The 27,972-nt window shown below is 37.6% G+C and overlaps 1 protein-coding gene across 3 annotated transcripts in view; it reads right to left on the bottom strand.

Moving 5' to 3' along the window:
- Positions 1–304: 304 nt before the first annotated feature.
- The window catches only part of CSRNP3 (cysteine and serine rich nuclear protein 3), a 221,467-nt gene continuing 193,799 nt past the window's right edge, over positions 305–27,972 (bottom strand). For all 3 annotated transcript variants that reach the window (XM_009182353.3, XM_003907555.5, XM_009182354.4), the window contains 2 exons: positions 13,001–13,297; positions 305–10,929 (listed from right to left, as the gene is read on the bottom strand). In XM_009182353.3, the coding sequence (XP_009180617.2) occupies positions 9,877–10,929; positions 13,001–13,297 (1,350 nt within the window). In that variant the 3' untranslated portion in view covers positions 305–9,876. The remainder of the gene's footprint in view (positions 10,930–13,000; positions 13,298–27,972) is intronic.

Here is a 27,972-nt window from a genome sequence, read left to right as displayed (position 1 = left end):
CCTCCGGCCCTTGTGTTTGTTTACGCATCATCACTTGATGAAGGGGTTGAATAGCTGAGAAAGTAAAGTGCTATAAGCATCTTCACTTAGGGATGAATCCTAATAAAGTTAACACATCTTTGAAATGACAATGTAATGAACCATTTCACAGGAACTGGTTTCACACACAACTTTTCAAGAATAGTATCTGTTACACAGTGGAAGGGAGGTATCCTTGTGTGTGCTGGGACAGCGTTAAGGGATTGCAGCTCAGGATGTAAGAACAAAGGTTTTACACAACACACAACAGAAATGCAACAGTAGATACAACTTAGAAACCGGTTTTACTCTGCTGCAAACAGATGGACAAGATATTGTACAATATGTAATAAAAAGTACAGCATAATACAAGTGCCACTAATAAAAGAAACTTAAGGATAAGACTTAAAAATGCTTATTTGTTATATATATATACACACTGCAATAAAAAGCCACAATAAATACACGAATTTCCATGTCATTCATAATAAATACTGAAAATATAAATACAGAAGACTACAGCTAATATGAATAAATTATTACAACATAAGGTCCAGGTTAAGTTCTGTTGAATATTATTGTAGCTTATTTTATATACCCTTTGGCATTTTTGATGTTATAACTTACACACAAGAGAAATCAATCTAGAAACTGTGCGACATACAACATGACATCTTAGTGTAACATGACTGTATGTGTGGACTGGAGTTGATTTTCCTCCCTTTCAACCGTTTTAAGTCATTAGATTGAACATAACTAATAAATATCTATTGAAGTACTGTTGATATTGAATGAAAGTAACAATAAAAATCAGCTGAAAGATAAAACTAACCATAACATCACAAAATACAGTTCAGTGGCTTTTCTGAGTTTTTAAAGTTACTTTTTTTTTTTTTGCCAGCAACAAACAAAAAATAAGGAAACAAATATTCTCAAAAGACTTCCCTTGTGTAAGGACCATTCCCAGTATCTGAATGGTTCAACACAGACTGAAGGATAATACCCAAGTCCTTTGGATCATTTGATCTACCAATACATTCAGCTCACTAGATTCCACCAGAATTTGCAAATGTACCAAATTTCTATGGCAGTTGGAAAGTGAGACATAGTTGATGTCTAAAACTATGATCAAGATGAAGACGCTGCAAAAAGTGACATATGTCTATGCAACCAATTATACATATTTTTAAAATGGGAAACATGTATTTTTGACAAATGTCAAATGATCTATCAAATTGATATACCCTGTGACACTGAGGGAAACACACTGAAAGAACAAAGTGCCATTTTCTGCATAAACAGGCATTAACCAGTACATATGTATTAATAGTTCTATCTTAAGAGGCTATTACACCAGAAATTCAATAAACTAAAAATAAAGCAGATCAACTTTACTAAGACACAATAAAGGCTGAGGTTCTTAGGAACAGAGCTGTAATCTACAGGTTTATTTTTATTTTTATTTTTTTACTATTTCTGTACTGTAAATTTCTAGCATTTATTATACATCAAACACTTTTGAAACATGTTTCACAAACTATGCCTCAGACTTATTTCCATAGAGGTGCCTAGAGTCAATTAAAACATGGGCCAAATTTTATTCACCATTCTTTACATGATCATTCTATAGCATTAGCCTTTTTTTTTTTTTTTTTTTAAATAAAAAGGGTCATTTCCCCCAGTGTTATTTGTGGGGAGTAACCACACTGATGTGGCTGTCATTTCACAAGAGCGTCCGAGTTGGGGAGATATGCAGCTGTACCAAGATTGAAAAAAATCCCATGGAGAAACGAAACATTGATTTCAGGGGTGCTCCTCATCTTCCGGTGAGTTCTGACTCTGAGTTGGGTGTCAACTCTGAGCAGACAAAAAAGGCTCTGAAAGCTCCAGGGAGTGCTTGAATCAAGTGATGTAACCAGAAAAATCACCATTCTCCAGGACTCCTCCTTCATTTTCAGGCCTTGTCAAGAAGACAAATTTTTAAATCATTTTCCTGACCCCTGAGAAAGCAAGAAGCCATTGTTTAAATAACACAGGGACAAAGGCTGGGATCAAATGGTGGCTGTGTAAATCTCTGCAGTCATTTTATTCCATCAGACTCTTCACAACTACTCCTATCTCCCCCAGGAGGAGTGGAAAAACTTTGGATTCTTATTTGCCATTTTAAGCCAAGGAAAGATTAATGAGAAGGTCATTACTTAGAAGTAAGAATGTAGAAAATGCTTACTTTTGTAATTGTAACTTCTGAGAAAATGGAACAGTTTAAAAGTCAAGTCATTTGATCCTAGTTCTGATGTTTGTCACTGGGGATCTGAAACAGTCACTTTTCCTGACATTACCTACTGACATAAGAGCAATCACAAAAACAAACAACAACAACTTTATGAAAACCTAATACAGCCATATTTGTCAAAAGCTGGTCATGTTACTGACCATTGTCTCTGAATCCGTGTCTTTCTTTAAAAATCTGATTTCTTAGGAGACTTATGGAACTATCACGTAGTAGTAATGTAATAATCACCAAATGTAGGGGGAAACCCAGCTTCCCTTGAATCCCCTAGTACAATGGCCCAAATCACCACAACTGTTGCCAGGTGCCTAACCCTCAAAGACTGGCCAAGATATTTTCTTATTGTGAGAAAACCTAAGAGAGCTCAATTGTGTTGCCAAGGAAACTGCCTTCCCTAGAGATGTTAAGAATAGATGGCGATCTCTCCTGTTGGGCATGCCTGAGTGACAGTCCTCCCTGGCGGTAGATCGATGAGCCATATGACCTCTGGAGATCCCCCCTAGTTTCAGGACCATAAAATTTGAAGAATACAGAAGAATCTCAAACTTTCCATTATTCACACACAGTTGGCCATTGTGAGTATCTCTGAAAAGATTAAACAATTCTGAGATCCCCATTTGGCATGACTAGTGCCAAATGAATCAGGGTTCAGATGGTAACCCATGGCAGTGTGCTCTATTTGTTTGAGATACAAATGAAATGACTTTGCCAACTATTACATCTTAAAAATCAGTCACCTTCAGATATCATTTGGATACCATTAAACAACTCAAGGACCAACACTAAATAAATTAAAAACAAAACAAAATAACTACCACCACCAGGCAACAAGTTCCTAGGTTAGATATTTAGGTTTTTCCATTTTAGGGTAATTGAGATTTGGATTTTAGTTTTCTCTTCTCTTTTTTATTAAATAAAGTTGCAATAATGTATATAGATCTTTAAATTTGTTTTAAAGAGGGGTGGCTTTTTTAATGGCTAAGGAAAAAAGCTTGGTGACCACATGAAAAGGAGGAGCAAAACAAAATTGGATACGATGTACTACAAAGGGAGAAATTTCAAACTCCTTTTCCATAGGTCCCCTATGTAGAGACAACAGCAAAACCATTATTAGGAAGCCATGCCCCTGACAAGAAGGGCAGAGGGTAGTAGCCTTATCCAGTGTGTCTCTGGTAATACAAGTACCTAGATAAATTTAAAAGAGACATCTTCTAAGTCATTTTTCTTCAAAATACTCATTAATAAATATCTTTTAAGATAATCCCAAGACAGATAAAAATATTGGGAGAAAACCAAAAGAGAAAGGAAAGAGATACTCCAACAAAGAAGCTATTCTAAAGTCACAACTAAAACTGTTCAATCAGGTCACATAAATTAACTTAGGCAATTGCAAGGCTAATTTCTACCATAAATTTGTCTCCTTCTAACTCTAATCAATATACGTTATCTTAAAAATATTTAAATGGCCTCACATGTCACTAAAATGAGTTAATGAATGAACTTAACTATCACCGTGGCAATGATAAAGAGAGGAATTACATCATTAGCATGCTGAATACAAATGTTGTCCAAAATAAATTCCATCACATTCCTTTGAAATTTTAGTCCTGCCAGAAACTTTTATGAGAGATGACATAAGATGACACAGTGAAGTTGACAGTTCTTGAATTATAAGCCAATGCAAAGGATCAAATTTATAAAAGCAATTACCCTGTATAGTGATGTATTTATCACAAGTAAAAGAAAGTAGTCACCAACGTGACTTATATCTTTGAAATGACTTCATTTCCCATGGATACAAGAAGTATCTGTATTTACTAAAATTCCAGGCTAGATGTGAATATTTTAAAAATCCACATATAAAAGTGAACTGAAACATATTGGTTTAGGCTTTGAATCGGATCATATTCACTCTCCTGGTTCCCATCATTCTATTGGCATTACCACTCTCAGGATAGGAAACCCAAGGCAACACAGACTTAGACCAGTCTGAGAACTGATCACCAGGTAAAACACAGGCCACATCAAATGTTTCAGCTTGAATTTCTGGAAAAAAAGAATAAAACAAAACACCTGCATTGTTTAGGAAGGGGGTCTCACGGTCCAGTTTGAAAAAGCCAAGAAAGGAGTCAAATAAAATTTAGAAGTGACTGTTTCAAGGACTCACATAGAATATCTAGATTTGGTAGGTAAAATGTTAAAGAAGAGCTTTTTTAAATGTCTGCACTTTTTACTTTTGACAATCATGAAAGTCGTTGATCAGTTATTTTAATATAAAATGTGTTTATATTTTTTAACAAAATAGTTTCTTTCAAATGCTGTAGGTGTGTGTTTTCATTTTCTAAAGCATCAAATGACTTATAGACAGTAAAAATGTAATTGATATGAATGTTGGTCAGCAGAAGTGAGCACCAACTGGGCTGAAAGGGTGTCCACATTGTAGCTGCCCCTTCTAGGTTTGGGGCTGTCGTTTGTAACTCTAGTCTGTATGGTGTAATAAGATCTAGCTTAGCTCTGCTGAGCATTTTTTAAAAAATAATTCCTAGAAGACACCACCACTTATTAACTTTCATTGCACCCTCACTTCCACTCTAATACTTCCGTAATTCTAGTGGGTATTTAAATTGCTGATATTCAATTAAATCAATCAAATTCTTTACTGCTGTAGAAAACATCTATTTTCTGCACAATTATATATGGTGCAAAGTTATAGCACTTTGGCTTAGGCATTTTTGTTATTCCAGCACTAGTTAGCAGATTTCAGAAAAAGTAATGCAATCAGAAGCTGAAAATTCATATTAGACCTAAGAGTAATCAAGCCTTTAAACGCTGGGTTTTGGTTGTGATAAGAATACAACCAACAGTTCCAATTTAAAATTACAGACAAGTCTTGCCTTCGAAAGCACAAAGGTGCTTCCCATTTAAGCTTGGTATTTAATACACCGGCTACAATGGCACTGCAAATTGTCTTCAAGAGAATGAGGAGCAGAGATGCCATTTTAAAGAGAAATATTGAGTTATATTTGGAGAAATAGAAGGTTTCATGACACCTTTTAAAAAGGCAGTCTCCTTTTGGTTTCTGAGAATACAAATTTTCCACCTGCTAATTTGATGGTTTGTAACTCCAGCTGAAAGTGACAGAGTCTAATGACTTCTCTGTTTTCCACCTGCTGCAAATTGATGTCTTTGGAATTTGGAACAGGATTTTGCTATTTTGATAGGATTTTTTTATAAATAGAAGTAAGAGTGATTGTGTTCCACACTGTTGTCTTAAAAGTTTCCTGAAATGTTTCCTGGGTTATGCATGAGTCAAATCCTCCTTGAAACTGTCTGATAGGAGTTTGCTGGTGTAAATTTAGCGTCACTTATATAGTTCTAACATTGAAGAAGCAATTAATCACAAATTTCTTTTCATTTGCTTCAGTCCTAGCTGGGTCCAGATTTAATTCATACATTTCAGATGGAGGGAGAGAGATGAAGGAAGATCCAGTGAGTTCTATTAATTTAGGAAAAGGAAGTTTCTTTTGGTTGCAGCTCACATATAATTAGACAAGAACTGTTGTCAATTTTTCTAATATCACTTGATAAAATCACATATTAAGAGGATTTGAGAAAGCTTGATTATTTCATGCCACCCTTCATTAACATTATCCATTAGAATTTGTAGTGTTCCCCTCTTTTTACTACCCAAGACAATTGTTCTAACTCAGCATGTGTTCTGTACGTATTTGTTGAAAGAAAGAATTGATACTTAATAAATTTTGAATATAAAGACTAAAGAGTTATAAACTTGTGCAACAATATCAAAAATTGAAATAAAAGAAATAGTGATTAGCAAGTTATAGAAAGTAAATCACAGTATGTTTTCCTGTTTAATGGTAATCATATCAAAATTTTGCCTAGAAGCCATCTATTAGAGTGTAAAATTTTAACATTAACATAACACTTAACGATCTCTTTGCTTCTTGATTAATTTGTAACTAGTATTTTTGCAACCCATAGTTTCTTTTGTGGGGGAGGGATTCAGGGAGTATTGCAGGGCCATATATAATTGTGAAGATTTTAATCCTTCTAAGAAACATGAGTTTCACATTTTACATATGGCTGTCACATTGGGAAAATGGTTTTATCACAAAGAAATGATGAGCTTTCAAAAAGTAACTATATTATTCAATCAACCAAAAGACATGCGACAAATGAATTTTACCCGTGTCTTAATAATTAATGATCAAGAGATAAGGGGGAAAACTTAAGTAAATCTCTTTCATTGACTTCTTTCTCCCAAAGGAAATTGGGAATGACAAGAGATGCAAGCTGCTTCAGCCACTTGACTTTCAAATAAATTTGGCCAGGATTATAACTGGGAATTAAGTCTCATTTAAAGGTATAGGACTGGTACTAGAACAGCCAGGACCGGAGCATGAAGCTTTGCAATTGATAGTGAATGACTAAAAAGTTGTGTGTCAAAAAAGACTACAGTTTGGCTGGATATACTATGGGGGCAATACAACAGCTGCAGGTCAGGTTATTGTGTCTTGGCATAAAGATCTTAAGTATTCCAACTGGCTGTATGTAGCTTGATCCCCATTTTAAAAACCTTAGAAGGACTATAGCACTTTCCTGGCATGTGGGCAGTTCTTTGTTGAACAGAACGGCTATTAATGGAAAAAAAAAAAAAGTCAGATGGAACAGTGTGCTCTCTCAGCTTTTCTGGGAAAGGAACTAACAATGAAATGATTCCTTCATAAGTATGTTTGCAACTTTGACCTGATATTTTCAAACTATCGCTTTACCAATTATCCTCTTTTTTAAACCACATTTTTTTAGATCATAAAGCCCAACCAGATTCTGGGGTCAGAAAAACTCAATACTTACTACTGGCCATTGCCTGAAATCTGTCATTCTCTAAGTGTGTGATATGAATATATTTTGTATGTGTGTGCATGTGTATGTGTTAGATATATGGGAGAGTTTTAATAAGTAGCCTGTGTATGTGGTTTGTGGGAGATGTTTACAGGTTATTCAGGTATATGAAAAGTTGGAATAGAAGCTGTCATGATCAGAAGGTTAATTCGTCTCACAGGGCAGTGACTTTCTACGCCAGATGAATGGATAGGGGAAAAAGCCCTCTGTTTTCTTAAGCATCCTTTTGGAAACAAAGCTAGAAAACAAAGACCTAGCCACCAATAAAAAAGTAGGCTTCATATTGTCTTAGGAAAAATAAAGCTGAACTAAAATTAAAATATCTCTTTTCAGAAACTGGACTGTCATTCTACCCTTCAGCTTTGCTCAGGCCGGAGCTGGCTCTTCCCCACTCTCCCACACTCTGTGTTCCAAGAATAACCTCAGAGTACTTCACAAGCAGATCCTTCAAGAGCTTGTAATGGTCCAGCAAATACAGTACACATGATCCTTTCATGTGCTTGAAGGAAGGAACAATAGCCTCTTGTCATTTTCTCTTTGGGCCTGTGCTCTTTCAATTGTATCAGTAGGGGTAAAATTCTGGAGATTAAGCACTAAAAACTGTCACTTTGTAGACAACATGGGATATATATATATATATATACACACACACACACATATACATATATATATATATTTGAGATTTCAACAAGTCCTCATTCTGATTAGCCCAAAGGGCCAATCATTCAAAAGGAACAACCCTGCTCTCATTACTGCAACCTACATAAAGACCAACCGAAAGCTCTTTTAATGTTAATATTAATGGTTATAAATTTGGCCCAATGGAGGGGGCAAGAGAAGGGGCAGAAACCAACTGCACAGTGGAAAAGCTGCCAAGTAAACATTTTTTCCCCAAAACAAATTTTAGTAGAAACTTTTTCCATTGGAGGACTTTCTCTAGATCAAGCATTTTTAAGTTCAATTAAATAAAATATTTTTTTTAGAAATTGAGATCTACAATATATTTATATCCATAATTCTAAACACCCAAGTCTAAAAGACATAAAAAATAAGTAGCGATGCAGTCACTGAATAGCAAGGCATGTCCACATTTCAAATAGTTATAAAACATGTGAAGTGATATAACAATAGAAGGTCAAAAATGTGAAACAGGTTTAGCATAGTCATATTGCGTCGGAAAAAAAAAAGGTAGAATTACACTATTTAGTTACCTAAATTAATTTACAGGGAAACAGGATCCTAGAAGTCCTCCGACGAACCAAGTGCAGATAATCTAAAGGTGGGGAGTGCATGTGTTATTTCTATCTGCTCTCTTTAATAAGAGAATGTGAGGTAATTAGAAAGTATGCAATGCATTCTGGACTGTTCTGCTAGTTGTCCCAAGCAAGACAAATAGAAATGCTTCAGAAAAGAAAGGCCTAGTTGAGTATTTGGGTAGAGGCCCCCCTTCAATCAGCTAGTCACTAAGTGGAAATCTCATTATACACTGATTTTGTAGAGATGGATTGATCACGCTGGAGAAAAGGCTCGTTGCTGAGGTCGTGTCTCTTCCATGTTTCCTCAGCCTCCTCTGCATTTACTGAGTTAGGTCCTCAGAGTGGCGAAGGAAAATAGGTCATTTTCCCTTCATAAGTATCATTGGATGATTCCTCTATGTTAATTATATGAACCTTATAATAGTTAAAGATCTTTTTAATTTAAAAAAAAATTTTTTCATCTCAAAGAGTTCTCAGTCCCCACCCCACACGAGGTACCGTGAAGGGGCACTAAAGTGCATTTTGATGTAGGGGGTAGAGCTTAAAGGTGCTGTCCAAGCTAAGAACCAAGATGATGCTGTTTAAAAAAGAAAGGCAATTCCTTCTACCTCCATCTCTGGAGTCAGCTGAGGGAGGACAGTGAACTAGACTCTCCCCAGAGGATTGTCCTAACTCTTAACTTTAGAGAAAACTGTGTAAGGACCTGCACATATAGAATCATTTATTTGTCCAAAATAGCAAAAATAGGCCTATTTCACCCTTAAGAATTTGCAAATCTGATCAGTCATGATCATAAAAATGTGAATGGATTCCAGATGCAATCCATGTGGGCATGCTCTGTGGAACTAGCTATGCATCTTCAGCTTGAATGAACATGCGGCTGTTCATTTTCATCAAAACATGACTTCTAAACTACCATAAATAAAATACACATGGAACAATTAAATCTTTTTCTTACAATAATTACTTTTACATTAAAAAGTCACCATTATCTTCAGATATATCGAAAATTAGGACTCTAAATCTTATTATTTCCCAGCCTTAGTTAACAATCTTGCACAGGCCCGATAATCCAAAATTTGGAGCTCTGATCTACACAGATTGGCAGGTTTCACACAGTTTGACAGGTAGGCAACTGTGAGATATGCATTTTAAAATTTAGCATTTTCTATCAAAACAGTCTGAAATCTTTTAAAATCCCTACAGAGACTGTATTTGTGCAATGCCACAGTCATGTGGCTAGAAAGGAAAAAACAAAATACAGTCTGGAAGATTAACCATCGTCCAAGTTTTCTTGGTCTTCAGTTTAAACAATGATGAGCCCAGGAAATCCAATTAAATAGAGTGCCTTAAATAGGAGAAGAGTTGGTCCTAGAATAATTTAAGCTACTAAACAGGGACTGTCTCAACCACGGGTGATTTGATGCACTCTTCATGCAATATGCTCTTTTCTGCAAGGCTCAAAGAATTTTCAGCAGGATGCTCTGAAATGTGACTGTCACCATTCAATGTAGAGACAAACCCTTCCTGGGAGGGGCCTTTCAAGTATGAGTGAAATTCCACTTGAGGGTGACTGGACCTGTGTTCGGGATATAAACTATTGCAGGGCACACCGCTATCATTTTCGGAAGAGGAGCAGCAAACGATTACAGAGGGGTTGGCAGCTGGGTAGTGGGAGGCACCATAGGCCTCTTCTGCTTGTCGGGCATAGTCAACGAATTGCTCCGGGGTCATGGTGTAAGGCACCAGCGAAAGGGTACCGTTTTTGACAGTGTCTCTTTCAGAATAGTTCTCAGAGATCTGATTTGGAGTTCCTGGAATGTGGCTATCTATTTGGTAATACAGAGTTGAAGAGTTGGCATAAAAAGAAGCATTCTTTGCGTGGCTTTCATGAACGGCAGTGCCATCAGAATAACAAAGAACCGAAGGAAGAGGGACAACTTCGGCATGGGTGCCTAAACCTTCCATGAAGCCATCTCCTTTGTCATCATCGTCATCCTCCTCCTCCTCTTCCTCTTCTTCTTCCTCCTCCTCCTCGTCTGACTCACTAGGTGCCAAGCTTTGCGTGCTAGAATCTGTGACTCCACTGCAAAAGCTGCTCCCATCCTCCTCTTCTTCCTCCTCCTCTCCTTGGCAATCTAATTCTTCAGCCGACTGCAGGTGCAGCACTGCAGCCTGGGGTTCAGTTTCAATCTCAAAACCGTCTGCGATTGAATATTCTACGGAGTGAGCGACAGGGCCCATGGAACTACTGTGAGCACTTATCTCACTGTGGCAGCCATTCAGCGTGGGGATTTGCTGCTCTCGGTTTTTCTCCAGTTCAAGTTTCATTATTGTGTGCAAAAAGTGAGTCCGAACACGGATAGGATTAAATTCAATTCTACCTGCTGTGTTACTACATCCTTCTTTAGTGCAGCCGCACGGGAAAGACATACGATCCACCTTGGAAGGAAGAACACAGATTAGCACCATGGAACTATTACAAACCCAGTAAAAGCCCAGAACCTTTCAGCAACTTCTTTGAATTAAGTAATCCACTTAATTCCACGTATGCCAGAGCAAATGACAACCAAACTTCAAATAGAAATGAAAAGGGGAAAGTGAGGGCTTAAAACATAAGAGTTAACTGCTTTTTATACCTATATTCAAAATAAAAATGGGTTATGGGCATAAGTGTGTATTTTCAGTTCGCTGACCCACTCCATGGCTTTCTTCCCTTTTTGCTCTATTCCCCACTTTCCCTTCCCTCCATTTAATTTTGCTCCCATGTTTTCAATGCTCCCGTCTTTCCCCCAAGTTCCTTTTCTTTCTGCTGCATCCCAGCTCTTGTGCCTGATTTTAAACAAGCAAACTTACTGTACTCCTCTCCACATGCTATTAATCTAACCTATATGATGTACCCCATGTTAACTTTTCCTTTTGCTTATTATAAAGTTGCTTATCCCTTTGCTTATTATAAAATGGACTTACACGACTTAGCATCATGCACCCTCACAATGTGCTCTCGTTTGCTTACCTTCTCATTGTTTGGGGTGCTTGGTACATAGTTGCATGTGTGTGTACCATACTGCAGGGCTGCAATGGATACGCACATTCATGACTATGACTGGTGGACTCATGTGTTTAAGTCCTCAATCCCCCCTCCCTCCCCATTCCATGAGATACAATCTTCTTGAGGGAAGGGCATGTACGTTTCATCAATATTCCAAAACGATTTTGGTGATTGGACACTGGAGATAGAGTGATTGGGTTCAACAAGTTTTGGACTGACCTCTTCACTCAGGTGAGAGGTGGAGTTCTGGACAATCCAAGGGTACTCATGAGAGATTTGCCAATTGTCTCAGATTCCACAGATTAATCTGTATGCAGACCAGAGTATAGGCAAGAGAAGAAAACTTGCTCTGTCACCTTATCCAGCCAGGGAATTTCCTATGCTAAAGAAGAATAGGCAGACTATTCTAATACAATCATCTTGGCCCCAGTAAAAAGTATAGCAGATATTAGAGCCAGAATTTGTATCTGTAATTTTTTATTCATGAATCTCTTTTCTGTGAATCCATCTTAAGCAACTGTTTAGCAGATAGGCACTGCCCTCTCCTTTTGCCTACTTGAGTTGCTTTCCTTATTGAAAAGGCCAAGTTTCTACATAAAATAGTGACACTAATCATAGGGCACCAGTGATGTTATAAATGAATGGGGACAAGGAAATTATCTGGTTGCCAATCATCAGGGTTTGGTAAACTTTTTATTTGCAGAGGTCAAAGGAGTAAATATTTTACGCTTTGTGGCTCATATGGGCTCTGTGGCAAAACCACAATACTCAATTCTGCTGTAGGAGCAAGAAAGCAGTCATAGGCAATATGTAAAGAAAAAAAATGTGGCTGTGATCCAATAAAACTCAAAATCATGTGGCAAGGTCGGATTTGGCCTGTGAACTTACAGTGTGCCAACCCCTGGCCTAGTTCAGCTCCTTCATTTTAGAGATAAAAAAAGTAACCCAGAGGGTTTACCTAACTTGCCAATTTCATACAGTTGGCAAATAGCAAAGATGGGAGTACAATTTCGTTTTCCACAGTCTCAAGCTAGTAATCTTTCCACTAATCCAACCATCTTTAATCAATCATGACTTTGTATCCCATGGATGGATCAAAAAATACACACTCCAGTGTTAGGGATGTCATGATATCCTTCAATATTGGTAAAAAGCTGAAATAAGGTGATATAATACAAGAATCCAAGATAAACTAATTTTAATTAACTTAGCTGCTACTTGGGTTGTCTTTCAAATTATATCTTATATGTATAAGCATTTTATGTATTCCCATGAATGTCCTTAAATTAGTCTTTTTCTCTTCCTGAATTATGTCTTTCTCTCTTCCTGAATTACATGTTTTGCCTTGCCACAAAATTTTCTTTTACATGTGGGAAGCTTCATTATAGGTACCATGACTGCCTCCTCAGGGGGTGGTAGACAATGTTTTGTCTTTGGATGCCCTGAAATCTCAACCCTTACCTGGCACTTAATGCCAGCCAGGCTGCAGGTGCACGTGTCTGGATCACAGAACACTCGGCAGTCACAGCCACAGTCCTCTCGTGAGAGGCGGATGGCTCGGAGTTCATGCTTTTCCTCCACGTCAATCTTTTTCACTCCAGAGGCACGCAGCAGAGCTCTTCGTTTTTTTGTTGGCAAAGGTTGTAGAAAGAAGTACTCGTCTACCTCTGTGTTGTCCAGGTCAATGTCATCATCAGAAATGTCATCCAGTGTAAGAGTGCTGGCTTCTTCTGATTCTACTGTGCCATTCTTAGTCATCTAAAAACACAAAGCAGCAAATAAGAGACTCATTAAGGGCAGGGTACAAAATCTCTATGTCTTTACTGGGTGAGAATGAACTGTTATATATCATCATGTCCCCCGTAATCAACAAGTGTTTGTTAGATCATTTTTTTTAATTCTTAGGAGAAATCACAGAAGGAAAATAAAGGCATCGAAATGTTAGGTTTTTAAATGTACTGGTAACAGAAGACTGTTAATTGGAACTCATAACCTCCTAATGTTAGGAGCTACAGTTGTTGGAGCTTTTAGAGAGTGCCACATGAAAAACACCAAAGGTTACAAATGCTCATCAGTGAAAGCTATCTTTAGACACAGTTCACAATAGGCACCTCCAATGATGGAATAAATGCGTCCTTGTTCAGAGGTAATAGCATCCTTGTGGAAGCCATCACCACCTAACTCAGCAAATATGTTGTCCTTGAAATAACAACTATCTTTTGAGCTCCAGCAAAACCATGCACCAGGAAATAAAGGTGTGCTGCACTGTGCTACAGGGATTACAGATACAATTATTCTACAGAACATTCCAGGAATGAGGGCTTGATATAAAGTAATCAGTCAGGTCAGTGTGCTCTTAGTAAGACAAAGAACAGAGGGTAGGGCCCGCAAGGTCTCAGCAACCAGCAACTGAAACAATAAACTCTGCCCTCAGAGGAGTTCACACAAACCCTCACCCAAAACGGTACCTTCTGCATAATAGCTTATGTGGAAAGTGTCTCACACACCCGTGACTAGTCTGCTTCTATTTATATTTCTTCTCTAAATTAATCTCATCCATCAGTAAGCCCTGAATCAGTATTTCATTTCTTACTATTATATCATGTTATGTTTCCTTCATTAAAAAGCATTGAGAAAGAGAAGTTTTCTCTGAATATGAGCAAGATACCTATCCTGAGGAGCAGCATAGAATTAATGCAGAAACTCCATGAGAAAAATCATAGAAGTTCTAAATACAGAAGGAATTTTAATTCTTTCATATTTAAACTTATTACTTCCTAAAATTCATTAATTATAATTATTACTAAGCTTGGTGAGCTTAACAACAGTTCATCCATCATACAGTTAAAATACTTGCAACATCAGACATCATTGTCTCATCTTTACGGGAAAAAGTCTAAGATTTAGATAAGAAATTTTACTGGAAAAAACCCTCTAACTGGAAAACTCTGAATGTATTAAAAAACAAATAGAAGACTGGACTTTGCCCTCAAGCAGTGAAACTTTCACAGAGGAAATAACACAGTAGCAAGTGTATGTTAAATATATCACAAAGGCCAGGTGCAGTGGCTCACACCTGTAATCCCAGCACTTTGGGAGTCCAAGGTGGACAGATCGCTTGAGGCTAAGAGTTCAAGACCAGCCTGGGCAACATGATGAAACCCCATCTCTATCAAAAAACCCACAAAAATTAGCCGGGCATGGCGGTGGGTGCCTATAGTCCCAGCTGCTTGGGAGGCTGAGGTGCAAGGATCACTTGAGCCCGAGAGGTCGAGGCTGCAGCGAGCCATGATTGCACCACTGCATTCCAGCCTGGGTGGCAAAGTGAGATCCTAGAAGTATTTATATATATAAATACTTTATAAGGTATAAATATATATATACTTCTGAATGTTTCAGAGCTAAAATCTGTGATCATGCAAAGGTACACATTCCTCTTTATTGGGTTTTGTTTCTTGGTATAATCCAACATTTATTTCCTTCCTCGGCATTTCTTTACATATGTATTGTTTAAACTGTGATAGTCACTAGTAGGATGTCACGTTGACTGGTTGTGTTTATCATTTTTGTTAATTGTCATTTGTAACAAGCTGCATGTTTCTAGCTGTAAAGATCTGATTTTCTAATGAATTCAAGTGTATAATTGCCTAACATACACTCAATCCTCTGTGATAGGTAAAGCTGTAGTAACAGAAAGGAAGTCTTCCCTTCACTTTGGTTTGTTTTCATTAATTCTTGGCTTGTCTCTGTGAACCTCAGCAAGCTCCTGACTCCTCAGCACATGGAGCACACTCAGGACTTGGGTAGCATGATTCACTTTAACACTTCTTACTTAATCTCCACGTTCTGTAATATTTATGCTTGCTTGTGCAGTTGGTAACATTACAACAACAAAATCTCCATTTTATATCAACAGAGATTTATTATTTATTTATTTATTTATTTATTTTGAGACAGAGTCTTGCTCTGTTTCCCAGGATGGAGTACAACGACATGATCTCAGCTAGCTGCAACCCCAGTCTCCCAGGTTCGAGTGATTCTCCTGCCTCACCCTCCTGAGTAGCTGGGATTACAGGCACCTGCCACCATGCCCAACTAATTTTTGTATTTTTAGTAGAGATGGGGTTTCACCCTGTTGATCAGGCTGGTCTCGAACTCCTGACCTCAGGTGATCCACCTGCCTTGGCCTCCCAAAGTGCTGGGATTACAGGCACGAGCCACCTCTATTTTTTTAAATCATTGTTACCAGCCTAATTTTTTTAAATGGTTGTTATCAGATAATATATGAAAACTAAAAGTCAACATGTAAGGTTTTAGCAAACATTTAAAAACATACCAAAATTTTCAGGGCAACATGAATAACCAATTGGCGCCTAAGAATTAAAAAACAAACAACCGTATCTCATATGAACTGCAGCTTCAGTTTACTCCAAATATAAGTGCCCTGAGAAATAAAATCTGCATCTCTTGTTCCTTCATACTAAAATTATAATAAGGAATTTCATTTCAAAATAAAAATTTAATTAAGAATCTGGCCAGCTGCGGTGGCTCATGCCTGTAATCACAACACTTTGGGAGATGGAGGCAGGTGGATCACTTGAGGTCAGGAGTTTGAGACCAGCCCAGGCAACATGGCAAAACCACATCTCTATTAAAAATACAAAAATTAGCCAGGCATGGAGGGGTACACCTGTAATCACAGCTACTCAGGTGGCTGAGGCATGAGAATCGCTTGAACCTGGGAGGCAAAGGTTGCAGTGAGCCGAGATCACACCACTATACTACAGCCTGGGTGACAGAGTGATGCCCTGTCTCAAAAAAAAAAAAAAAAAAAAAGAAAAAAAATCTAAAAGAACTACATACTGTTTCACTCTTGCTCAGTAAACTATAAGTTTTCTAATCTAGATTTTCAAAATCTGACATTAACATTGAAGTGAGCTGATAGGGTTTTCTCTTCATCATCTCAATATCACATCTATCATTTCTAATAAAGACTGGAGATACTCTAGCTTAGGCTGGTCACTGGCCTATCCTCTCCTCACAGTTTCTGGTTTGGTGTGTAGCCTTCGAGACACATTGCTAATCCCTGCTATCCCCCTGAAGTCCTTCCCCAGTCTTTTCCTCCAGTCTGTGCCCATTTGCTTCTTTAAAACCCAGGCCAAAACTACTGAGTTTAAATGCTCCTTAAAATGAGAGCACTACGTAGATTATTTCCAAATGCATTTTAGGGGAAAAAGTCAATGAGCTCCCTAATTTTGTCCACCAACGCACATGGATTACCCTCTCAAGAGCTAGTGCAAATAAATGGAGGCAGTCAGCCAGGACTGCCTCACTTACTCTTGCTGACTCCTTTCCTCCGTGATGCATGATATGGTTTGGCTGTGTCTCCAACCAAATCTCATCTTGAATTGTAGCTCCCATAATTCCCACATGTTGTAGAAGGGGCCCAGTAGGAAATAATTGAATCATGGGGGTGGTTTCTCCCATACTTTTCTCACTATAGTGAATAAGTCTTATGAGACCTGATAGTTTCATAAGGGGAAACCCTTTTAGCTTGGTTCTCATTCCCTAGTCACCTGCTGCCATGTAAGATTTGCCTTTCGTCTCCTGCTATGATTGGGAGGCCTCCTCAGCCACATAGAACTGTGAGTCCACTAAACCTCTTTTTCTTTATAAATTACCCAGTCTCAGGTATGTCTGCCAACAGCGTGAGAACAGACTAATACAGTAAATTGGTATCAGGAGTAGGGCGATGATGTAAAGATAACTGAAAATGTGGAAGCAACTTTGGAACTGGGTAATAGGCAGTGGTTGGAACAGTTTGGAGAGCTCAGAAGACAAAAAAATGTGGGAAAGTTTGAAACTTCCTAGAGATGTGGAGGGCTCAGAAGACAGGAAAATGTGGGAAAGTTTGGAATTTCCTAGAGACTTGTTGAATGACTTTGACCAAAATACTGATAGTGATATGGGCAATCAAGTTCAGGCTGAGGTGGTCTGAGATGAAGATGAGGAACCTGTTGGGAACTGGAGCAAAGGTGACTCTTGCTGTGCTTTAACAAAGAGGCTGGTGGATTTTTTCCCCTGCTCTAGAGATATGTGGAACTTTGAACTTGAGAGAGATGATTTGGGTTATCTAGTGGAAGAAATTTCTAAGTGGCAAAACATTCAAGATGAAGCAGAGCATAAAAGTTTGAAAAATGTGCAGCCTGACAATGCAATAGAAGAGAAAAACCCATTTCCTGGGGAGAAATCAAGCCTGCCACAGAAATTTGCATAAGTAACAAAGAGCTGAATGTTAATCACCACGACAATGGGGAAAATGTCTCCAGGGCATGTCGAAGACCTTCACAGCAGCCCATTCCATTATAGTCTCAGAGGTCTAGGAGGAAAAAATGGTTTCCTGGGCCTGGTCCAGGGCCCCCCTGCTATGTCCAGCCTAGGGACATGGTGCCTTGTGTCTCAGCTGCTCCAGCCATGGCTAAAAGGGATGAAGTTACAGTTCAAGGTGTGGCTTCAGAGGGGGCAAGCCCCAAGCCTTGACAGCTTCCACGTGCCTTTGTAAGATATGCCTTTGACCTTCTGCCATGATTGAGAGGTCTCCCAGCCACATGGAACTGTGAGTTCATTAAACCTCTTTTTCTTTATAAAAACAACCCATCTTCATTCACAGAGATATTCATTTTGTCCATTTTTCCTCTTGACATGATGCTACCCTTAAATGTCTTTTTTTTCCTATCTCAAATAGAATCATTAAATGTTCAGACTTTAGTTAGTCAAATGCAACTTCCTTATTTCATGCATTAATGAAACTTAAATTAATTGTAACTTCTCTAAGACATACTTATAGAGCCCAATTTCCTGACTCCTCTTTCAGTATGCTTTTCTTTATATCTCACAGATAGATTACGAGTTTTCTATGGTACTCAAGACAAAGCTGGGAATTTAACATGGAATTAAACACAATGTGTCTAAAAGCTATTCTGTTGATAGGATAACCAGTACTTTCAAATGAAAGGTCTCTTCTCAAGTAGATACTGCCAATCTAGGATTTGGATTATTTCTCCTGTATTGTTTTTTTTTCTAGTTTTTTTTTTTTTTTTTTTTCAAAAAATTAATGTTGCCTCCCCAAGAGCTCAAGGCAAGTCTGCAAAAAATGTGATTTAAAGAGATTACCAAATAGCCTTGACCCTTAAACCTGTTTTTATTTCTGTGTTTTCTTGGGTGCGAAAGAAAGAGAAATTGCAGGTGGGGGTGAAAGAGAAGTGGTAGAAACAGATATGACATAATATTAATAACAGCTTTTGGATCTGTGTGCCAGGCACTGTTCTAAACACTTTACCTGCATTAGCTCATTTAGGATCATATACATCTCAAGAGGCAAATACTATCATTGTATTCATTTAACTGATGAGGAAAATGAGGCACAGGAATGTTAAATAATTTGCCCAAGATTGCAAGTAATGAGGATGTGCACCAAGTTACGATCCTACTACGTGACTCTACAGCTTGTGCTCTTAAAAGTAATAATAATTACATATATCTACTCTTTTAATACACTTGACATGTACTGAACAGTCTTTTATGATTATCTGGAATCAGACATTAGGTGTACTGGTGCACAACATACAGCCCTTGATCCCAGTGAACTGGAGTAAACAGACAAGGAGTCTAGCAATTTTAACCCAGTTCATAAGGATTTCCTAGCTTAGGGTGAACACAGGGCATTTGAGGGTTATGTAGGACAGGCACCTACAGGTGGGTCTGGCAGTGGGGTGACGTGGGAAGACTTCAATATTCAAATCTGAAAATTGGGTAGCAGTTAAATGAACAGTGGTGACAGAAGGCATTCCATGCTGAGCAACAATAGTTTCAAAGGCCTGAGACAGGACAGGGTATGATACAGTCATTGACCTAAAAATTATCCAGATGATTGAACTTGTATGGGATCACTCCCTGTCTTGGTCCATAATTGAAGAGCTAAAAGTAGATAAATAGCAGTTATTCAGAGAGAAGTTCTTCTTTGCCATTTGGCGTAGCTAGTTTACAGGTGATGAATACTGACTTAATTTATGATTTGACTTAATCATCTTTATTTTATGTTTATCCTATCTCTGTATGCATATATCTATGTTGTACTGGAAGGATCTCCAGGTCAAGGCCCCTGCATGTATATATGTGTGGGGTGGGCATGTGTGAGTGGGCACGCATGCACATGTTCCAATGATGACACTTCAAAGGGACTTAGTTCTTAAGCCACTGTGGAAACTTGTTCAGTCTCACTACAAATAAAACCACTATAACTTTTTTTTGACAGATGGAAACCAAACATCTTAATTTTGCAGATTTGTATGCACTGATAACTATGAGAAAACCATTCCCAAAGCCCTACAGCATAAGTTATTTTGCCCATCTAAACACACCTGACGGATGGGACACATTACTGTCAGAATCAGTGGAGTTTTTCTCAGACAGCTTTGAGTCAAATATAGGCATCCCAAATAAAAATCAAGGCTCAACTTTTTGTTGTGTTTTTACCATATCATGTTGTGAATGAGTTCTTCCATAAATTTTAATGAGATAAAATTTTTGTTGCCATCAAGGACCCCAAAACGCCTAATTCAATTCAACTAATAAAATGATTAGAAAAGGGAAACAATACTAAAAGTATAGATTGACTAAAATGCCAAGGCAAAACAAAATAAAACAAAAAAACAAAAATAAAAACACTTCTTTGCAGCACTTGAAAGGTATGTTTGCTAACAAAATTTTCTGGTCATTACTGAATTATTCACACGTGTGACAAAGAGCGATTTCCAGAAACAAGAATGTGAAAAACTACTTCAACTTCACAAACACTGATTACTGCATATTATAATAAAGATGATGTTGAAAATGACCTAAGCTGCCATATAGTAAATACTAGCCATTAAGGTCCATATTGTATATAAATTATCTCACCTAATTTGCATGACAATCTTATAAAGTAAATTTTTTTGTAGTTGAGAAAATTGAAGCTTGGAGAATACAATTTGCCAAAGTCTAGCTAAATAGCCAATTAGTGATGATGCTGAAGATCAAACTTAGGTTTATTTGATTCCAAAGCTTGAGCCATGCTTTCAAGACCAGTTGGAGTAAAAATTCTTATGAGCAATGGTAGAAAAATTGAACAAAAGGGGAAAAAAAGATAAGGTTGCAGTACACTCTAAGAGCTGATCTCAGTGCTGTGGGGCAAGAGACAAAAGAGCAGAACAAGCTTCCCTAGAAATAGTTCACTTAGAAATAAAAGATATGGGCCAGGTGTGGTGACTCATGCCTGTAATCCCAGCACTTTGGGAGGCTGAGGTGGGCGGATCGCAAGGTCAGGAGTTCAAGACTAGACTGGCCAACATGGTGAAATCCTGTCTCTACTAAAAATTCAAAAACTAGCCAGGAGTGGTGGCAGGCACCTGTAGTCCCAGCTACTTGGGAAGCTGAGGCAAGGGAATTGCTTGAATCCGGGAGGCGGAGCTTGCAGTGAGCTGAGATCACAGCACTGCACTCCAGCCTGGGCGACAGCGAGACTCCGTCTCAAAAAAAAAAAAAAAAAAAAGAGAGAAAGGATATGATTCAGACACAGAAAGCGAGAGGTCAGTAACGAAGAAAACAGAGAGCAAACCAAAAATACAACATCTCACCAGTTAGTATTTCCTTAGGGTCCTACTTTGTGGGCATGTGGAGGTGGCCTTTCTAATGGAGATGACATCAGAAAAAGCTGATTGAAGCAGGTTGAGCTAATGTATTACTCTTTTGGTTTTCTCAGCTGACTTTTAACTTACTTATCCTGGCCTGAGAAATCTGTATAGCCTGTGGTCTAGTTTTGTAGTACTATATTAGCTTTGGTGATTGATTTACTGTTTATCTCGCCTATCATACTGTGAGCATGTTGAGAGCAGAGACGACATCTGTCTCATTTACCAGTGTATCCTTTGCACCTTGATAATTACCAGTCCCATAGTAATTGGTTAATACATCTTTAAAACGAATAAACGAATATTCTTAATCACTATGGTATATTGTTAAGCACTATACTAGGTATGGGGGTTTATAGATGTACAACAGCTCTGCCATATCAGGAGGTTCCAGTCTGCTGGGGGAGATGAGCATGTAATAAATATGATATAATGCGGTAAGAGCACAAACATACATGCAAGTTATTGAAGTGGTGGGGAGGAAGAGAGAATAGACATGAAAAGGAAGGCTAGGTACAAAGTCACAAAGCAGAATGATTTACTTCCTATTCTGATTCCAGAGTCTTTTTCAAAAAGAAAAACCTTCAAACCAAAAATGCAAGAACAGGCATGTCAGGAAGGATTTAAAACAAAAAGGAGGTGAGGAGACAGTGAAAGAGGACTCAGCTGTTTTATGGAAGAATCTCCAGGCCCAGACAATTCATGGTTTCAGGCAATGAAAAAGCTTGAGGTTATGGTTGTGCAGCCTAACAATTTTGAAGAGTCATAGAGAAAAGAATTAAAAGATAATCAAAGTGGGAATAATTTTTTTTTTTTAAAAAAAGCTAATTCTGGGTAACAATATTCTAGAAAAAAATACTTAAAAAGATGGTCTCTGTACATGTGACAAAAAAAGAGCAGTAATTATTAGACTATTGCCTAATTTTACTATAGGGAAAGTGTCCACTTTTCAATTAAAATTCCACACAGAACCTTAATATATGGAAGATAAAAGTGAGAATGAGATCTGCATCTTGGGCTTTCTGCCCTGGCCCCTAATCTCAGACCCCACGGATTACAGTTGGAAAACCAGTGCTCTAGTCCTGAAAATTTCCTTTCTCTCTCTTTTCTTTTCTTTTCTCTTCTTTCTTTCTCTCTCTCCTTCCTTCCTTCCTTCCTTCCTTCTTTCTTTCTTTCTCTTTCTTTCTTTCTTTCTTTCTTTCTTTCTTTCTTTCTTTCTTTCTTTCTTTCTTTCTTTCTTTCTTTCTTTCTTTTTTCTTTCTCTTTCTTTTTCTTTTTTCTTTCTTTCTCTCTCTCTTTCTTTTTTTCTCTCTCTTTCTTTCTCTTTCTCTCTTTCTTTCTTTTCTTTCTTTCTTTCTTTCTTTCTTTCTTTCTTTCTTTCTTTCTTTCTTTCTTTCTTTCTTTCTTTCTTTCTTTCTTTCCTTTCTTTCTTTTTCTTCCTTCCTTCCTTCCTTCCTTCCTTTCTTTCTTTCTTTTCTCTCTAAGACCTTCCTTCCTCTTTCTGTTTCTTTCTTTCTTTCTTTCACTTTGAAAGAATTTTTTATGCTCTTCATGTGAAAAATGGAATGTAATCTGATTAATAAGAATATGGTTGGATACACGACTTTTTAGTTAGCTGAGCAGTAAAGGTGCCTCTAAGGCCAGTGATGCTCAGCCTTTTTTGTACCACCAAGGAGGTCAGGAATGAAGGATATGGCATCTATACATCCTATCAGTAGCAGTTGTGCACCCTGGCAATATTTCTCCATGGAGATCATCGTGGGGTGCTTCTCCTTTTACTCTTGAGGATAGCTACCTTGAGAGGATATCCTAAACTTGGCCTTGTTTTGTTAAATGCAGTTTTTAGTCCATAACTTGGATGAAGACCTAAAAGGCAAGCTTATCACATCTACAGATGACAAGACCAAGTTTATTGAAATTAAATGTAACAAAACTTGCTTAGTAAGAACAACAAAATTGATTACAGTCCAAAAGCCACTATATCCTTAGTGTATTCTATGGAAAGAACATCCAGAACTTGGGAGTAGATAATGTAACATATTCCTGGAGCACCATGTCCAGATCAATCAAGTACCATATTATGAAGGAGAAATAAATAGCACTGTATCCAGAGGAGGGAAACCAGGGCAACAAAGAGCCTACAAGCCATGCCCTGGGATGATCAGTGGAAAGAACTAAGGATGTTTAATCCTACAGAACAGAAACACATAGAGCCCACAAGCTTTCTTCAAGTATTTGCATGCCCATCACCATTGCTTTCAAACAGCCAGAATTCAGAAAATAGGGAAGATTTACTGTGTACCTATGGGGCAGAATTCGGGTCAAAAGTTTGCAACCACATGGCAGCACGTTGCTCAATGTAAGGAAGAGCTTTCTAACAATTAAAGCTGCAAAATGAAATAGGCTACTTCAAAAAGCTGTATGCTCTGGATCACCAGAAATGTTCAATAAGAGGCTAGAAAGCATAGGATATGTATCTAATACAATAAATTCCTGGATTTTGTGGTATGAGTTGGAGAGATGACCTCATCTATAAGGTCTCTGAAAAACTAAAGGAAAATATATATATCATTTGGATATTGAGTCAAATCTTATAATATAGTTCTTTAGTTCATTAGCTAAAGTTAACTGCTGGTGGCAAACTGGAACCAATTTAATTACGCCCTTGAAGAACCCGGAATGTCTGGTTGTTTTTGCTAGCTTATGAGAATTTCAACAACCTGAAGTCACAATAGGACCTTGGAATACATATTACCACACAGTCACTAGGAGGGATGATGATAGTACCAACATATGAGACACATGAAAATTTCCTCTCAAAATTTTTTCTCCTACCCTCTGATTTAGACCAGCATTGCTTCTTTCAGTGGTAGCTAATAAGCCAGACAGATCCAGTAGCATGCTAGTAAATATTTAACAACTGACACTCTGGAAAAAGATTCTAATTTGTCATGTTTGCCAAATCTCATGGTTTAAATTCACCCATCATAGCTGATTTCAAGCTACCGTTGGGAAGAGAAGTACACAATCCACTGTAGTGAGCAACTTTAACAAGCTGCCTCCAGCACACCACTGAATGTACCCCACATTTTAATCAGAAGAATCAGTGCAATTGACTTCCCTAAATTAACAGTCCAATGTTTGTTGCAGAGAAAGAAACTAAAGATTTGATTACATATGCTTAGTTGTTCCATTTAAACTAAAATACCAACAATATTTTGAAAGAACATATTCTTAAATGTATTGCATTTGCCTGGGGCTGCAGCCTACCCTTCCAGTCTCCATCACTTTGTTTAGGTTAATTTTCTCTGTCAAAATAGGTTGTGTATGTGACAGAGCAGGTATTTGGCACATCAAAGTTTTCCATTTGATGTTAAAGCAGGCCTCCATTTGGGGATGCATTCCGGAGGCTGTGACACTAAGTATGCTGTGGCGTAATCTCTACAGTCTAACAGAAATTCTGTAAGGATAAGTGGAGTTCAAACATATCATGACCAGCAGGTTCTGACACATCTAATAAAGAATCAGAGTATTGGTGCATAGTTAATAACACATCCAAAAATGTTGATGATTGATACAGTTCAACCGTCTCTCAAAAGCCTCTAATGCCTTCTATCTATCAGGGCATTTAAGGCCCTTATCTGGAAGATATATCATAAGACTTTTGAGGAGATACAAAGGAAGGGCTGGAGGTGAAGTGGAGAATTATAATATCACATTGGTAAGTCACTAAATGGGTAGAGCACAGTCATAAATCTGAGATTTGGGATGAAAAAATTTTATGTAGAGTTTCTTTAAAGGTTAATCATTAAAGGAAGAGTTACCATCTGCCAACTGTGTTTTTGTTTGTTTGTTTTTTAAATGAGGGAAGGAGGGCAAGTATCAGCCACGCATTACTCAAGGAACATATGACTGAGAAATTGAGAAAAGTATATAATTCTGAAAAGCAATTAGAAATGGCAGCAAGAATGAAGATAGACCCTTGGATCTCAGAAATAAGAGGAACAACTTGGGTTGAAAAAATATTAAGAGAAAAGCAAGCCAAAGCTGTGGAAGCTAAATTAAATTTCTTAGAACAAGGTAGTAGAATCCAGTATGATAGAACCCAGAGGCAATTGAAACACCAATGCTCTTTTAAAACATACAAATGGCTGCCTAATGCATTTTACAGATACATGTGAATTGGGAATAAAGGCTAATGTAATTGTTCAACAATATAGCGCAGAGGATGAAATCTAAGCACTTAATTTGGAAAAGTGTATACTATTAAGATGACTGAATTGATTACTGTGAAGAGTATGACATGTTTGAATGGGCTTGACAGAGAAGAAGAACTGTGCTCTGTAATTTAGAAATCTAAAGCTACTTATTTCTTCTAGAAATGCATTTTATTCAATCAGCTTTCTCTATTAGTTGTTTATAGCCAATGTTTGAAACACCAACACCGCTAACAAAAAAAGATACACCTGGACTCCCCCAAATAGAATTGGATTTGTTCTACTAAGGTAATACATACATATTATTTTTTGATATATCTAAACTTATAACTTGATTGGAAGATGAATTAGTAAATTAGGAGCAATTTTATAATCAAAACATACATTTCTACTTTTGTTTTCAAAATAACATGTATAGATGTATTAAAACATCTAGAAGTGTCTATGAATGTATTTCTTTTTCTCACATTTCTCTATTAAAGCCCCATCACGAGAGGTGCCATTATATAAACGGGTTCTCTATTTGGAACTTAGCAGAGACACCCTGGAAAGATTCAGAGGCACAGTGGAAAGAAGAGCTTTTCCTTCCTGTTTTGGGGCTGTTGGTTCTCAGAGTAGAAGGAAAACTATGTAGCTCTGAGTTCAATGAGTTTCCCATGCTGTATTCCATGTCTCCATAATGATGTCTTTGGAAATGTCTGTCTTGTTAGATGCTGCCTTTCCTCCCTCCTTATTCAGCAGGCAATTCACTGCCACTCACAAAGGACCAACTCAGGCCAACTCGCAGTGAGCAAAGTTTGTCTTTAACAATGCTTACTTTTCTTTTTGGAATTCGCTTCCGTACCAATGACCCTTCTGCTGCCCCAGTCAAAATAATGAAATCAATTTAGCCACATTTACAAAAGGTCCCTGGTTTACGATGGTTTAGCTTTTTATGATTTTTATGATAGTGCAAAAGCAGTATACATTCAGTAGAAACTAGTCTTTGAATTTTGAATTTTGATCTTTTGCTGGGCTAGCAATACCCTCGTGCAATGCAGGGTATTTTCAGCCATGCAATCATGAGGATGAACAACTGCTACCCCATGGCAAACTGTGTGGCCAGATGATCTTCCTGCCCGGTAGGCCAACGTAAGTGTTCTGAGCATGTTTAAGGCGGGCTAGGTTAAGCCATGATATTCAGTAGGTTGGGTGTATTAAATGCATTTTCAACTTAATGATATTTTAAATTTACAATGGGTTTATCAGGAGGTAATTCCGCCACAAATTGAGGGGCATCTATATTTTGTTAGTTACACCAGAGGTGTTTATATTTCAAACAAATATCACATTAAAAGTGAAATTTCAAGTATCAGAGTGAAATTTTTGAATAGCTATGTTTTGGGGTAGCTGACTTTGGATAGCTAAACCATGGTCAATAATATTTTTAAAATCATAAAAGTTCATATACTAGAGGAATTACAGTGAAAATATACACAAGTTTTTCTCCATTAATTCTCCTCAGAGTTTTAAAAAGCTTATTGTTAAAAGATCATTGCTGTGATCTTTTAGCTTTGTGTGACATGTGTTTCTGAATACTTTAAACACAGTGAGGTTAAGATTGGATCATCTAAAAATCTCATCTTTTAGGTTGGCATTTATTTGGAAGTAGTGATGATAACCAAATGCCTTTTGTTTACATTTCACCAAAGGGGAAAACTGTGTTTTCACCTACCAATAACAAACCGAGACCTGACACTCGCTCAGATGATTGCCTCTCCAACATCTAACACTAAGCAGAATTTTAAAAAACAAATTAGTAATAGAGTGGTCCTTTTGCGCCTTCTTTTCTCATTCAGCTTGTTTAAAAAAAAATGTATGAAAGTAGCTGGATACAAATTATAGTACATAGCACATGGGGGAAGGTTGCTTTAGGTTGTGGCTTCCCCTAACATTCATCACATGTACCACGTGCCTCAAAGTTCACCACAATAAATCTTTTGGTTCTCAGATAGCAAGTCAGTCCCCCAACTGTTAAAAACCACTGCACACAGTACCAAACCCCAGACAGGATGACTCCCCATAGGTACAAAGATTGTCCTTCTCAATGCCTATAGGAGCTAATCAATTAATTTAAGAATAGGAAGTAATAAGATAATATAATCTGTTTTCTATTTGGATGAGCCAGTTACTTCACATTTCTGTGCTTCTTTTTTTTCTCAGTTGTAAACATGTTCTAATAATTTACCTATTCCACTGGGTCTTCCTGAGAATTATATTAAATCAAGGGCATAAAGTACTTGGCAAATAAAAATAACTTAATAATTGGCAGCCATTACTATTGTGCTACCAATACTTGAACTTGGAGAACGACTTCACTCTTTGGTTAGAGGGTAGAGTTGGTTTGCTGTGGGTGACAAAGGCAGAGGGTGGATTTCAGAAGAGAAGCAAATCTGATAATTTTTACTAAATTAAGCTACACGCAGAGCAAGCATAAAAAACAACAACA

Source organism: Papio anubis, chromosome 10, assembly GCF_008728515.1.
Source record: "Papio anubis isolate 15944 chromosome 10, Panubis1.0, whole genome shotgun sequence".
Classification (NCBI taxonomy): Eukaryota; Metazoa; Chordata; class Mammalia; order Primates; family Cercopithecidae; genus Papio; species Papio anubis.
This window is presented reverse-complemented; position numbering and strand designations above follow the sequence as displayed.